At 48.9% G+C, this 15,235-nt stretch overlaps 3 protein-coding genes across 3 annotated transcripts; 2 read left to right on the top strand and 1 right to left on the bottom strand.

Annotated features, from left to right (window-relative positions):
• Positions 1-74: 74 nt before the first annotated feature.
• On the bottom strand, positions 75-1,827 carry CC1G_08413 (hypothetical protein; the record flags this gene model as incomplete). Its single annotated transcript, XM_001831844.1, has 13 exons — positions 75-140; positions 198-487; positions 549-606; positions 657-744; positions 799-899; positions 954-1,012; positions 1,071-1,107; positions 1,165-1,199; positions 1,259-1,328; positions 1,384-1,393; positions 1,461-1,559; positions 1,613-1,705; positions 1,763-1,827. 13 exons carry the CDS (start codon positions 1,825-1,827, stop codon positions 75-77), a joined length of 1,071 nt encoding a protein of 356 aa, XP_001831896.1.
• A 3,116-nt stretch (positions 1,828-4,943) lies between these two features.
• Positions 4,944-5,473, top strand: CC1G_08412 (hypothetical protein; the record flags this gene model as incomplete). The annotated part of the gene is made up of 4 exons (XM_001831843.1): positions 4,944-5,064; positions 5,135-5,270; positions 5,327-5,387; positions 5,453-5,473. The coding sequence occupies 4 exons, from the start codon at positions 4,944-4,946 to the stop codon at positions 5,471-5,473; spliced, it is 339 nt and encodes a 112-aa protein (XP_001831895.1).
• An 860-nt stretch (positions 5,474-6,333) lies between these two features.
• On the top strand, positions 6,334-7,375 carry CC1G_08411 (hypothetical protein; the record flags this gene model as incomplete). Its single annotated transcript, XM_001831842.1, has 5 exons — positions 6,334-6,377; positions 6,457-6,548; positions 6,644-6,819; positions 6,881-6,964; positions 7,334-7,375. The coding sequence occupies 5 exons, from the start codon at positions 6,334-6,336 to the stop codon at positions 7,373-7,375; spliced, it is 438 nt and encodes a 145-aa protein (XP_001831894.1).
• Between the last annotated feature and the right edge of the window lie 7,860 nt (positions 7,376-15,235).

Genomic DNA, 15,235 nt, shown 5'->3' with positions numbered 1-15,235 from the left:
ATAAATACACTAATGGAAACCAAAAGACGAAGTGATGGAGGTTTTGGAATCAGTAAGGAGCGCCAGGCCCATGCCTAAGCCGGAGACCTGGGTTCACCGTCTGTCACTCGGACGTGGGTCCTATCGACCTTGATTCGAAGCTGAGAGACGATTCGTTAGTGAATCGCCCAAGAACAAGAACCAAATCTTCAACGCACCCTGTTGTCCTGCGACAAATCTTGCAGCTCTTCTGCACCACTCACAGACTCAAGCTCGAAATCAGCTTTCTCCCGAGAGTCTGGACCCTGTACGCCGGAGAAGCTGTTAGGCCCAAAGACGATGGACTGGGAGAGAGCTCGGCCGTGGGGCTTCGAATTGTGAGTAGGGAAATTCGTGGAGACTGTTCCAAGTGTAGTTGCTGTCGCGAGGTTAGTCGTGTGCATAGTGATCTTTCCTCCCTGGAGCTGCTTCCGCGCGTTCAAAGTTGCAAGAAGAGAGTTGGCATAAACTGAGATGGACAAGGTCAGCCTTTCGGAGTTGGGTAAGAGGTCGCACGCAAGTAGACGCACATTTGATGATAATGAAATGTGTGGCAAGGAAAATGAGGTTGTGCTTCATCGTCAACCACTATCGCTCTGGTCAGGCAGGGACTGGCAGAAAACGGCACGAGTACTCACTGTGATCAGGGAGAGCAAGGCAGCCAAGGTAGTCAAGAACCCGTTCTCGAAAGCATACAGAATCAGAGTGTCGAGAACTTTGTTCATGCTGCCGATGACGCGGTTAACATGAGACCAATCGCGCTGACACGCTGTACATTACCTTGAATATTGCTTTCGACGAGCGCGTAGGAGGTAGCACATCAGCCCCGTAATGAGTACATCCACGACTGCTGAAAGGGTGAGACCGGTCGTGAAGGACCACTGTACCCCGTTTAATAAAAAGCCTCGATGCGAATGATACGCGGAACAACTTACGGTGAAGAGCGCAACGAAGACTTCCAAACTCCGGAACTCAATGAGTTTGGACGTAGTAACTGTGGTTGAAAGCTTAGTTAGAGTCCCAGAAGATCACCATGGACGGAAAGGACTTACGACACGCGAAACAAAGCCGGGCGGCAGCGATGAGGAGCTTTCATGGCAACGTCTAAATAGAACGTCGAGAGTACGAGGTTACGGGAGGACTTACGATAGGAACGGTGATGAAATAGTTGTTTTTGGCCACTGCGGTGCCATGCATGAGCTCGTCGGGGACTTCGGAGAAATAGAGCGTAAGGACCTACAAACGAAGATGCGATAAATGAAGAAGCAATGGACGCCAAATGTCAGGATGGCCGTTGCGACTATAGTCAGCTATTGTGAATGAGGTGAGTGTTATCGCACGGGCGCTAATGGCGGAGCGACATACAGCGAGACTCCTGTAAAAGTGGAGAAGCAGTCAGAATCCTAATTGACCGGTGCCAAGTAGGGCTTATGAAAACGCACGTTGGGACGATGTCAATACCCGCGTGGTTCCCAAAGTGGACAATCAAGTAGTTCCAGAGCGACATCGAGATGAAAATCGAATGCAACATATCGAGCAGCCTGTTCAATCTCTGTTAGCTTTCCGGTCCCCCTCATGATCTCATTCGACTTACCAGACAGCAAAGACCATTAGTTTCATCCAGATCGTTTCCCTAGGGAACAGCTTCAGGAAAATGACACACTGCGCTATCGTGACGCCCGAAAACCTGAAAACGACGATGACACGTTAGACTCTTTCATGAATTCGGTGAACTGGGGCCTACATGATCGCGATGATGCCTCCTATGAGGAGAGCACCAAATGTCATTGGGACGTCGACCTCCGACATCTTGGCACCTCGACTTCAGAATAGGGGTTGCAAGGCAGGATTGCTTTACACAGTGGACGGACGATTGAAACGAGTGGAAGGAGAAAAATCAAACGGATGGAGTGCAGGTAGTGTTGGGGAGAGGGTGGAAGGGGTTCCCACTCGGTCGCGATACATCCGTAGTTATGTACGTTATATTCAGTTCGAAATTGAAGTGACCTCCATCGACATCATTACCACAGATCACAGGGCCAGTTCTCACTGGTGAGTTTGGTGGCGCCATCAGGCCAATCAATTTTACCCACGAATCGGGACCCCAGCGTCGGCGGTGCGGTTCAGTGGCCAACGCTTGAGAGCCGGTACACCAGGATCTGTTCAAAAAGTGGAACGGTGATCCTTTGGGACGAGAGAGCAGATGTCAGGTGAAAGCGGTTTGATCACTCTCAATACCCATATCTAGACCTGAATTCATAAAGGCGACTCGGTAAGGAAGGTGATGATGGGGTTGGAGATAAGCAAGCGCCTACACTCAAGTAGCATGCAACGCAGTGTTGTCCCAAGTATCATAAGATCACGGAGCCTTGGAGCAGAGTGTGTGGCGGATTTTGATTCTGGAATCATACGACGTCCTGAGAAATCGTTCCACCGACTATGTAAGTACATACAGTGTAAGCAATAGAGAAAGTCAAAACTCACCCCTGGCCTTTCCAGTTGGGTCTATACCGCCGGATTGGAACCAATCTGCTTCCGACCGCGAATCCCACTCCTAGCGGCGGCCAAGGGAACGCGATCATTGAAAAGAGTGTGCCTGGTGATGATGATGCAACAGGGGGCAGAGACTGGCAGAGAGGAGAATCGAGGAGAAAAGGCTGAGCGTTCCGGCTTCGAGCGTGGTGATGCACCTGTGACCATCCTTGATGTCCCCAACTTGAACAATCTTTGGCTTGGCGCAAGAGACTGATCCGGTATGTGAGGAGGAACAGCGATAAGCTTAAAGTCGTTGACGCAGAGCATGCAAACGGAATCGAGCGTCCGTGGCGAGCGGGTTTTGTTTTGATCTAGCCGAACTCAGAATAGGCGCTGAGCCGGTGGGCGTCGAGCAGGCAGAGTTGATCGAGGTCGCTTAGAGTTTATGGATCGACTCAGGACTGTGTGGGACCCTTCGATAGCGACAAGATAGCAGAAGTCATTTGCCTTAGAGCAATCCAGCTGTCTTGACGTAGGTCCAAACCCGTTGGAAATCCGTAACAGTTGATGCAATTCCTCCCAGTCACCGCAATCTGACGAGAGTGTGCACAGAATCAGGATTGGACGATAAGTTCGTAGCTTGAAACATGCATGACCGTAGACGGGAGCTAGAGGGTAAGAAGGCCAAATTGAAAAAGCAGGACTGAGGCAGCGCAACCCCGTCACGCGTTTAGCCTGATGCGATCACCGCGATGTGTCCTGCCGCTCCGGCACCTCTCGACGAAGGACATTGGTTCGAGTCGCGAATGTAGTATTTCCTCGTTATTCTCAGGTTCGCATTATGAATATCTAGCTCAAACATACTAAACCTACTCACCAAAGGATACGTTCTTTCTTGTATCGACATTGAGACCGAGATGGTGATGTTCGAGATTGTACTCGATGGTTACCGTCTGCCTTGGAAAGTTCGGATACGGATAACAGTTCAATGATCCTACTCCTTTCATTTCGGAAACATGTACAAAGGAAAGGTACGCTCAGGGCGATAATCGATCGTGGACATCGTCTATGGTTTGGATCCTTCTTGAATGCGCACCAAAAAGGGTGACGCATACACCTCGAGTCGTCGACGTTGGAAGTCGAGGGAGAAATCTGGCAGCACTGCGTAAGACCAAGACGCTCTTGGTCACGCCATTGGTCCTTGCGAGGGGTACCAGAGTACTGAAACCTATACAGACAGAGACCATTGACCTTCGCGCCTTTTCGGCACCCCCACCTTTCTAGATATACCCTACTTTCAGCATCATGACTTCTTGTCATGTTCTGACGAGGTGGTCCTAACTCGGGGCCTCGATGAAGGATCTTCTGATGAGAGAGATAATGACCAATGGTAGCACAGGAGAGGCCTGCGAAATGGGTTGTGGGGAAACGCAATTTGAACTTCCTTCACTCAGCTATAGTAGAACTTGAAACAACTGTACTCAGATTAAGAGTCATCACTTGACTCACTGGATAGGCCATGAGCTAGGAGTAACCGGAAGGAAGCCTGGTGCTTAGGCGAGCCACTGGCTGGAATCCGAAACACCGGAGAACGTATACATAGTGCAGTCCCATCCGAGTAAGAGACGAACTGTGGTCTGAACGGAGTCACCAGCTTATTCTTGGAGTAGAAGCGACTGTGGCCTTGTTTCAACTCGCTAGACCCCACCCCGTGATATTCATAGGTTCGCGCTGACTGATGCTCATACTGCATATCATTTATCACATATGAGTGCCCATCGGAGTGCACTTATCAGCGGATAGAACTGATAAGTTGACCCATCACCTGCTTGGTCGGGATAAGCTGTTTCTTTAGGAATAAATCAGCAACATACTTAGAGAACAGACCTAATAAAGCCATCAGCTCAACCATATAGTTAGAAGCGACTTCATGTCTCGCTAATTGGAATTGACCGAGTGACAAGTTCGCTCTTTTCGTTCCTCCAACACCCGTTCCATTCGTATGAATTACCTATCCGAGAATCCATTTGTCCTTGCACGAGTCGTCTTTCCACTCCATACATTCTGATGCATTCTATATTTATAGAACCGCGCTGCAACATGGTCCTACATGGAGGTTCTTTGTAAATGGGTCCGGTGTGAACGGTGAACATGAAACCCCCGAGTGCCCGTAAAGCTCCAACGACGCGCTATTTTCTTTAGCACGGGCGCCGAAACATGGTCATTGGGACATTACCTGGTGTAGCGTTTGCCGCCCGTGCCAAAAATAGTACCTAATGCTGTTGCAGGCTGTATTTGAGGTTGCAGTGCGCACAAGCACGGCCATCATCGGGGGCGTCTGATGGTCGCAGGGATTAGTATATAAGGGTAGCAACTCTGTATTCCAAACCACAGAGAGATTTCCTTTGACATCTCACTTTCCTCGACTACTCGCAACCCAAGAACTCGACATGATGCTTAAGGCCCAACTCGCTGTCTTGCTCCCAATGATCTCGTCGGCCATTGCCATCTGCCCTGGCTTCAATTTTGGAGTCGGGAACGTCATCCCGTTGGGAAACGGTGTTAACCGATGTATGTTTCATCATTAAGCTTTTGCACTGCACTTAATCCACGATCGTTGACACCGCCTGCAATGTCACAGGGAACGTCTACAATTCGAACTGCGACGTCGTCGACGGATTGACCACCAACCAGAATCCGTGCACCAGCGGTACCTTCGGGTGTACCCCTCCTCCCATTCTTTTCAATCGCTACACCAATTCGTTCACCGGTTTAATGTGCGTCCTGCATCTCCACTTCTCTCTCGCATTGCTCTCACACTTTGGGCCCTCAGTTACAACTGCCGACCTGACCCCAACTCTGGTCGATGCGGAAACGATGTCATCTCTGTCTGCGTAAGTCGCTATCTCTATGCACCTTTCTCTTCAGCGCCTCACGAGACTTCGCCAACCTTGTATAGTGCCGCAATGATGGAAACTGATTTGAAACGGTTTGAGTAATGTCGAACGTGTTAGCTTTCTGTTGTTCGATCAGTGCAATTGTTTAAAGTTTGTCGAAAAGTCTAAGGCCTTTGACAGGGCAGGTCAGAATTGTGATATCCTCATCCTAGCACCCGAGCACCCAGAGAGCCCACATTAGTCGAGCTCCATGCAGTGTTTGATGGCAGATTTTAAGCGCCCGTCGTGGATCGGATCGCGTGCATCACCCAGGGGCGCTGTTGGCGGGTTGATCCGACTTGGGCGATTCACGGTTGATCAGCGAGGCCACCATTCCTTCGCCATCCCAACGCCATCCTTCCCTGAGCTGGCTTTGTCTTCGTTCCAACATGCGCCGCGGATTGCGATATCATGAAATCAGACAGAATTGACAACGACTCTGCTACATATGGCTGAGGTTGGCAAAACCGACGGGACCGGACTTGTGCTCTTCCTCTCAATCACCCTATTCCGGCCAATTTAGCTCTTTGGGTCCTCCAAATCTCCGGCGAGCCACTGGAAGCTTGAGAAGCTGTCGCTTCCTTCCACATACATCTGTGCGTCCAATCAAACGGTGACTCGTTTACATCATTCATTGAGTCACCTCTGCTTTCTATGGTTAACAGTTTTCGCCAGAGGCTTCTAAGATTCAATATTGGAGGCAGACTTAATTCCGCGTGCCGTGAGCTGGGTCTTCCGCCATCGATGGCACTCGGATATCCAGCTCACACGCACGTAACGCGCATCGCTGCGCTCATATAGGTAAGTGACAGACATCTCTTGGTCGATGGAGCCCCGATCCCGAATATGTTGCTTAAGATCCTCGCTGTTCCATATCGCTCATTTCCCCGCTAGGCGTCAGACCATGTCCACGAGGGTCGGGGAAAGGCAACTTGAAAGCGTCTCTGGGTGAGTCCCAGTCTATTCGTTTCGTGCTTACCGTTCACGCACGCTGGAGTCTGGTACCTTATAAACCAGGACCACAAAGTTCAGTCAATGCATGGCGCAAAGTCCTGCGACAAAGTGCACCTTCATCAGCCTGCGTGCGCACCCATTTACCGGAAACCTTGATGGCTAGCCGTACGTAAAAGCAGCCCCAATCCAACGCTAATTCTCCCAACCGACCTTGTGGAACCGTTGTTATCGGAAGATGTAGGTTTACAAACCGCATATAGGTCTCAGAACAGCTGGTTCCAGCACCCCGAGTGTCTCCAACCATGGCTCTCCCATCGTTGTCTTTGCAATGGACTTTGGCCCTTGCCATTTCCCTTGCTCTACAGGTGTCATCGTCGATAGCCATCTCGATGAAACACTCTGGAGAATGCGATCGACTACAGGTTCGGAAGGAATGGTGAGTGTTCCGTCAATGTGTCGGTAAATCCTGAATTGAGCTCTTTATAACTAGGCGCCAGATCAGCAAGTCAGCAAAGTTCGAGAGCCGTTCATTGCTTGAACTCGCGACCTCCCCTCAACTCGTCTGGCATTGCGACTTCGAGGTTCGAGGAGTTCCAAGCTGCACACATCCACCTCAGCTGTTACGAACATATATGCTTACTATGCTGTATTACTATACCTGCCTCATCTCTACCTTATGTTTTTCATTTCAGCTCATAGTCTTACTCATATTTACTGCGCATTACTGATTGCTGACTGATACTTATTAAAAACTCATTGAAACCTACATACATTCCACGGAATACGCATGTTACCCATGAGGACTACGCCTCATGGCTAACACACGTCTTCTAGTATATAAACTCTCTAGTTCTCTTAGCTAGTTTCTTCACTTCGTTCTTAATTGTTCACAAAGCTATACCAAGTCTCAGTGCAAATACAAATATCTTTAATTATCACTCAAAGTCTAGCTCGAAGTTCACAAAGCTACAGGCGAAGAACTCTTGACGTAGTCACGAGTTGATTCATCGACCACAAAGTCGCTGAAGTACTGGACGACACGTGCTTGTATTCACGTATAGTCCATAACAGAAGAACGAAGTCTCAAACCTCCAATGGCCCGCTATAACGACTAGCTATGGCCGAACAAAATATTTCAGTCTGCTCTGGCAGACCATCGTACAACTCTCCGGATTACCATCCACACCCGCCCTAGCCAGCGGACTTTCGGAAAAACTATCCGAAGTCCATACCATAGTCTTCTTGATAGGAGTAGGAGCAATCCTATATCAGATCTGGGGACTAGCCAACAAAGCCATCATCACAATCAGCGAGACCCTCACGGGAAACTGCTCCACATGTAGAAGGAATTAGCGGAGGCACTGCAAAGATGGCAACTGGCTTGGAAGAAATGTTGAAGAAATACGACGACTTCCTTACTCTGGAGAAAGCCCGGAAGGCAAGGGAAGAATCCAAACCCAAGTTGGATATCCCCAAACCACCCAAATTCTCAGGAAAAGCAGAAGACGTCGAAACCTTCATTCAAGCAGTGGAAACATATTTGGATAGTAAAAACGAATATGAAGCCACTGCAAGAATTCGATACATGGTCGCACTTGTGAATGAAACGGAGAAAGACAAAAACCCGGAACTGGGCGTCCATTGAATATAGAAAGATGACCGAATACAAGAAAAAGTGGCTTGAGGCGAAGGAGGCTCAGAAGACGGATCCGACCTTCACTGATCCGGAAGGGTACTACCAGTCATGGGAAGATTTCGTCAATCAGTTCCGAAAATATTTCTGCCTACTCCCAAACAAGGAAACCGCAAAGAAGCAACTCAAGCAGCTTCACATGGGAAAGAACACCTGTGATTGGTACACAGGAATGTTCAACAGTCTATGCAGAAGCTACCGGATACGGTGACGAATGGGCCCTGGATCAATACAAGGCTGGATTAAACCCCGAACTCCGACTAAGGGTCGCCACCCAATTCGCTGCCAGACCCGCGGAACAGAAGAAAGTTCCACCCACTCTCCAAGAGTGGAAAGACGCAGCCATGGAAGTGGATAGAGAGTGGCGAACAGAACGGGAATATCGCAGTGAGCCCCAACAGAAGGTCAAGGTGGTCTACAGGGACGCCCCACAAACAGCGAAACGAGAGGAGAAAGACCCTGATGCCATGGATGTAGACGCCATCCAAACAAAGCAGTCATCCGGCACACAAAATGGGAAATGCTTCATCTGCAAGGAAAAGGGACACCCGGCGCGAGCCTGTCCAAAAGCCAAATGCGGAATATGCCGACAACTAGGACATACAACACGAGCTTGCCCCAAACACCCTGACTCGGGAAGCTCAAACATTCGAGCCACAACAAAGGGCGAAGGATCCGAGGAGGATTTTTCATAGGGGACATCTTAAGGTCGATGGAGATCGTCCCCGAACTGTCAATTGGAACGGCGACGATCACCACCCGAAACAAACGATCGATCGTTCTACCAATTGAAATACCCGATAGTGGCATCGACACAACGGTCCTAATCGACAGCGGAGCGGATGACCTATTTATCCACCACCGGATGGTTGACAAATATAAAATCCCTACAAAAACACTTAAAAACCCCATCAAAGTCCGAAACGTAGATGGAACCGCAAACAAACAGGGAACCATCTCACAAACGATTGAACCCATCATCAACATCAATGGACGACTACAAAAATATACTATCTATGTCACAGGTTTAGGAAAGTGGGATTTTATCTTCGGGATGCCGTGGTTACAGAACGAAAACCCCGATATCAACTGGAAACGAGGAGAGGTCAAATGGAGAAGCACGATATCTCCGACCATGGAGCAAGATGATCAAGACCTTCTCCTCGCCTTCATCGAAGGAAAAGCCACGAAAGAAATCAACGAGAAATGGCTCAACGCGACCAGCACTGAAGAAAAAGACACCGACTATGAACCACCTCTTGAAGAGGATCTCAAACTCAAAATTCCCCATGCCTTTCACGAATTCTTAAGTGTCTTTTCTGAAAAAGCATCAAATCGTTTCCCAGAAAGGAAAGAGTGGGATCACGCGATCAATCTCAAGGAAGGCTTCAAACCCAAATCGTTTCCCATTTACAATCTCACGCCGGCCGAGGAAGAAGAACTCACAAAATTCCTTGATGAAAACTTGGCAAAGGGATATATCCGTCACTCAAAATCACCAATGGCATCACCCATGTTCTTCGTGCCAAAGAAAGACGGAAAGAAGCGCCCATGCCAAGACTACAGATATCTCAACGAATGGACGGTGAAAGACGCCTACCCACTATCTCTAATATCCGACATCATGGACCGGGTGAAAGGAAAACGTTACTTCACCAAACTCGATGTCCGGTGGGGATACAACAATGTGCGCATCAAGGAAGGGGACGAATGGAAGACTGCATTCAAAACCAAGAAAGGGCTCTTCGAAGCACTAGTCATGTTCTTCGGACTCTGTAACTCACCCGCAACGTTCCAAAGGATGATGGACCACATCTTCATCGTTGAAATCGATGGGAGACTTGTGATCATCTACATGGATGACATACTCATCCCTGCAAACACCATCGAAAGAACTGGAACACATGACTAAAATCGTTCTCAAGAACACAGTGACAACGACCTATTCCTCAAAGTCGAAAAGTGTCAATTCGCTCAGACACGAATCGAATACCTCGGCATGATCATAGAACACGACAAAATCATGATGGACCCAGAAAAGGTCAAAGGGATGGCCGAATGGCCCACCCCCCACACGGTGAAGCAAGTACGATCCTTCTTGGGATTCGGAAACTTTTACCGAAAGTTCATCATGAAGTACTCCGAGATCGCCAGACCCCTAAACGAACTCCTAACCAAAGAAAAAGAGTTCATTTGGACTGAGGAATGTGATAACGCATTCAAAACCCTGAAGCAACGATTCATCGAAGAACCCGTCCTCAGAATGCCGGATATGTCTAGACCATTCCAGATTGAATGTGACGCCTCCAAGTACGCGTATGGAGCTGTCCTCACCCAAGAAGACGAGAATGGCAAAAGGCATCCGGTAGCCTTCCTATCAAAAACCTTCACTCCCACCGAACGCCGATATGAGATCTATGATCGCGAACTCCTTGCAATAGTACGATCCCTGCAAGAATGGAGACACTATCTCCAAGGATCAGAATTCGCCACCCACATCCTTTCCGACCACAAAAATTTAACCTATTTCAGGCAACCACAAAAACTCAACGATCGACAAGCCCGGTGGTCCCTGATACTGTCCGAATACTATTATAATCTCGAAAATATGCCCGGCGACAAGATGATTCAAGCTGACGCTCTTTCTCGAAGACCCGATCATATTCCGGAAAAAGACGAAAATGACCTACCAACTATTTTATTGAAGGAACAGTTATTTATCGATGAACTCGACATGGATACCTCCATAGGTTTGATTGACCTTGAACTCCAAAAACGAATTGATCAGTCCACACGGAATGGATCAAACCGCGATTGAGGCCATGAAAACCCTAGTCGAAGGCGGATCAAACGAAATGAAACAAGGACTCCACGATTGGACGGTCATTACCGAAGATGGAAAAACTACACTCTTCTACAAGAACCGACAATATATTCCGAAGAACAATAACATCCGAAGAGAGATTGTCCAACGATATCACGACGCTGAAACTGCGGGACACCCTGGAGAGTTGGAAACATTCCATGCCATCAAAAATCATTATTACTGGCCCGGAATGAAGATGTTCATCAAATCATATATCCAGGGATGTGCGAAATGTCAGCAGTTCAAAATCAAGAGGAATCCCCATAAGATCTCCCTCATGCCCATAGAAGGAAATGATCGGCCATTTGGTTATGTCGTCATTGACATGATCACGGATCTTCCGGAATCGAACGGATACGATTCGGTCCTGACCGTGGTGGACCACGGCCTCAGTAAGGGGGTGATCTTCATTCCAACAAAGAAGACAGCAACTGCTGACGATATCGCAAAACTTCTTATGGAAAATCTCTTCAAACGCTTCGGATTACCGGACAAAATCGGTTCTGATAGAGGTCCCCAATTCGCAGCCAAAGCCCTCAGAGAGCTGTTCCGTCTCATTGGAATAGACTCGTCACTATCCACGGCTTACCATCCACACAACACAAGGAGCCATTGAACGAGTACATCAAGAATTGGAGACATACTTATCGATCTACTGCATCACAAACCAAGAATCGTGGGCAGACAAACTAGCCCTCGCTGAATTCACGTACAACAACCGAAGGCATGCAGATCGAAAACACTCTCCATTCGAACTCATCATGGGGTTCCAACCCAAGGGCCTTACCAACGACGTTCTCCAAAACTCAATTCCCATCAGTGGAAGAACGACTCAGAGCCCTGGAAGAAGATAGAAGAGAAGCCGTGGCAGCACACGAGCTCGCCAGATCAAGAATGGCCCAACGAATCAAGGGGACACCAAGACCTTTCCGCAAAGGTCATCGAGTGTGGTTGGAAGCCAAAAATATCAAGCTCCCATACTCCAAGAAAATGACAACAAAACGAGAAGGTCCCTTCGAAATCACAGAAGTCCTTGGACCAAACACGTTCCGCCTCAACCTTCCCCCGACTTGGAGGATCCACGACGTTTTCCATGCAACTCTACTTTCCCCATATGTCGAAACAGAAACACACGGACCCAATTACACACTCCCTTCTCCCGAATTAATTGATGGAGAAGAAGAATATGAAATTGACAAAATCCTCAAACATCGAGTCGTGAGGAACCAACGACAATTCTTAGTATCATGGAAAGGATACCCTCTCTCCGAAGCAGAATGGAAAAAGGAAAAGGAACTTTCCCATGCTAAGGAACTCCTCAAGGCGTACAAACGAAAACACAAGCTCACATGAGGAAGCCACATGCCCAACATGCACATCTCATAAACCTGAAACATGAAAAACTCAAGGACGACATGCACCCTTATCTTAGAACATGAAGACAACATGAGGCGTTATCTTGAACACCCCTCAAACACATGCCCCATGACATCAACCAAGAAAACACGAGGACTTAGACTTAAAAGAAGGAAAGAAGACTCGATTGAAGAAAACAACAAATTCCCAACTTCACTCGACAAACCACCTCCACCCAATAGCATGTCTGCTCCTCAGTACAACTACCTTGCCCCTGCCATGCCCGTTCCCCCTCTCAACGAGGAGGAATCTCTCTTCATGGTCACCAATGCCCAGTACGCCGTCCGACTCGAGAATAGACTTCTCGAAACCCCTGGTGCTGAGCCCGTCGCTCGCATCGTCTCTATCGGACACATGATCGCCCTTATCATTGCCCAACTCATGGGCATAGTCAACACTCTTCATCAGTTCGTCTTCGGGATTCACGAACACCTTGTACACCGTCCCGAAATCACCGATCTTGTACTGGAGCTTCGAAACCCCCAACCCGAAGCTCCAGGCCCCCAACTCTATCACCACGTTCCCCAACAACCTCCCCCACCTCCTATGCCCATTCCTGACGATATTCCCTCACCCATTATGCAACAACCAACTCAACTTCGTATGCCAACTCCCGGACCATCATCCAATATCATATATCGGGCGACTCTACGGGATACTTCATTCGATCCCAACGATCTCCCTCCTCTCCAATACCCTCCGACACCGACTCCCCCATCTGCTCCCCAAAAGGAGATCATCGACGTCGACGACCCCACCCAACCATGGAACCAACCATTAGGTTCCGAACTGAACCCAATTTGGGTTCGCGACTTTATCTCCCGCCTTCGTCAAATTGGAATTCCGACATGCAACCTCTGCCGAAAGACGGGTCACCTTGCTAGCCGATGCAAGGGCAAAGGTAAACTCCAGGAGTAGTTTAACTCTAGTAGGGGGGTAATGTTACGAACATATATGCTTACTATGCTGTATTACTATACCTGCCTCATCTCTACCTTATGTTTTTCATTTCAGCTCATAGTCTTACTCATATTTACTGCGCATTACTGATTGCTGACTGATACTTATTAAAAACTCATTGAAACCTACATACATTCCACGGAATACGCATGTTACCCATGAGGACTACGCCTCATGGCTAACACACGTCTTCTAGTATATAAACTCTCTAGTTCTCTTAGCTAGTTTCTTCACTTCGTTCTTAATTGTTCACAAAGCTATACCAAGTCTCAGTGCAAATACAAATATCTTTAATTATCACTCAAAGTCTAGCTCGAAGTTCACAAAGCTACAGGCGAAGAACTCTTGACGTAGTCACGAGTTGATTCATCGACCACAAAGTCGCTGAAGTACTGGACGACACGTGCTTGTATCACGTATAGTCCATAACATCAGCCACCGAATTCACCTTGTCGTACGTTTCGTTTCGCTGCTTATTTTTAATCGCTAACCGTGACTTCTAGGGTCAATTTCTGCCATGGCACCGTCACCTCGTTACCCTATACAATCGAGCTTTATGAGAAGAATGCGGGTACACGGGACCTGAACCGTGCGTTCCGATCAGCTCTCCGATATGAGTCTAAGTTTCCTGTACTGATGCCCACCATAGGTACTGGGATTGGACCATCGACGCGGACACTTCGAAACCGTACGATGGCCTCCTCCCTTCCCTTGACTCCAATCGCGCTGACTGGCCCAATCTCCTAGGATGATTGAATCACCCATCTTCGATCCCATTACCGGGTTTGGAGGCGACGGTATTCCTGGTACCTACACCCTCCCTCCCGATCCCCAGAACAGGACAGGCATCCCCGACCCATCTACATGGAAGGGGTGCGTCATGGACGGCCCGTTCAACGCCACAGCTTGGAAAATCAACCTAGGCCCAGGTAGTGTTCACCACGGGTATGGGAAACCCGCCGGGTTACCGGGTAAAACCCGTCCAGGTACGGGTACAGGTCCCCAAATAGGAACCCTGCGCCAAACCCGGACCCGAGAAGCGGGTTCCCACGGGTTCGGCGTCCAAAAATGGTGAAATGTCGGCTGGGTCCAGTGCCGCGGGGTGTACATTTTGCCCCGAGTGCCACAATCATGAACTGTATAGTACTGAACTTTAATTTACTGGCCTATTTAGGCCTACAGGCGCGCAACATCACAGACTGACTACCACTTGAGCAAGTCACCGACAACCGCCGCTACTATGTCTACTGCCAAACTTACTCAATCCTCCTCTGGTCGGACTATCAAGCCCACAGCCAAAGTCCTTCACGCATCCGGTGTTCCCACCACCCGTTCTATCGCCACCGCTGCAACTAACCCTATCGCCACCGCTGCGACTAACCCCGAGGCACCACCTGGTCTCACCAAAAAACGCCGGATCGACAACGTCAATGATGCCGACACCACCGGACCCCCTCCTCTGATCAACATCGTGGACTCGGAAGAGGAGATGCCCGAGTTAGAGGATGCATCAGACGACGAAGAGTCTGATGACGAGGTGGAGGTTGTTGATGATGGTGGTGATCTACAGGATCGTACGTGGGCAAATTTCTTATACCAATACAAAGACCAGGACTTACAGATTCCACAGCGAAGCCGAAGGAGTACAAGGCCCCCATCTACGCCTTCTTCCGTCCTGAAGTCAACATTGAGACCATCACTGGACGCCAAGCCGAAGTCTTCGTCTGCGCCGCCGCCCATTGCAAGGCCGCAAACCGCCAGGTTCGACGATTCCTCGACACCAAGGATGCCAACTCCACTGGCAACCTCAGGAAACACGCCGCGAAGTGTTGGGGCGACGAGGCTGTTGTGATCGCGTACACGGCACGCGATGCCAAGGAGGTCCGCAAGTCGGGTTGCCTGGCATCGGGTGTCTTC

The sequence above is a fragment of the Coprinopsis cinerea genome (assembly GCF_000182895.1).
Source record: "Coprinopsis cinerea okayama7#130 chromosome 7 map unlocalized cont3.7, whole genome shotgun sequence".
NCBI lineage: Eukaryota > Fungi > Basidiomycota > Agaricomycetes > Agaricales > Psathyrellaceae > Coprinopsis > Coprinopsis cinerea.
The sequence above is the reverse complement of the archived record's forward strand: the minus strand, read 5'-3'. Positions and strand labels throughout refer to the sequence as shown.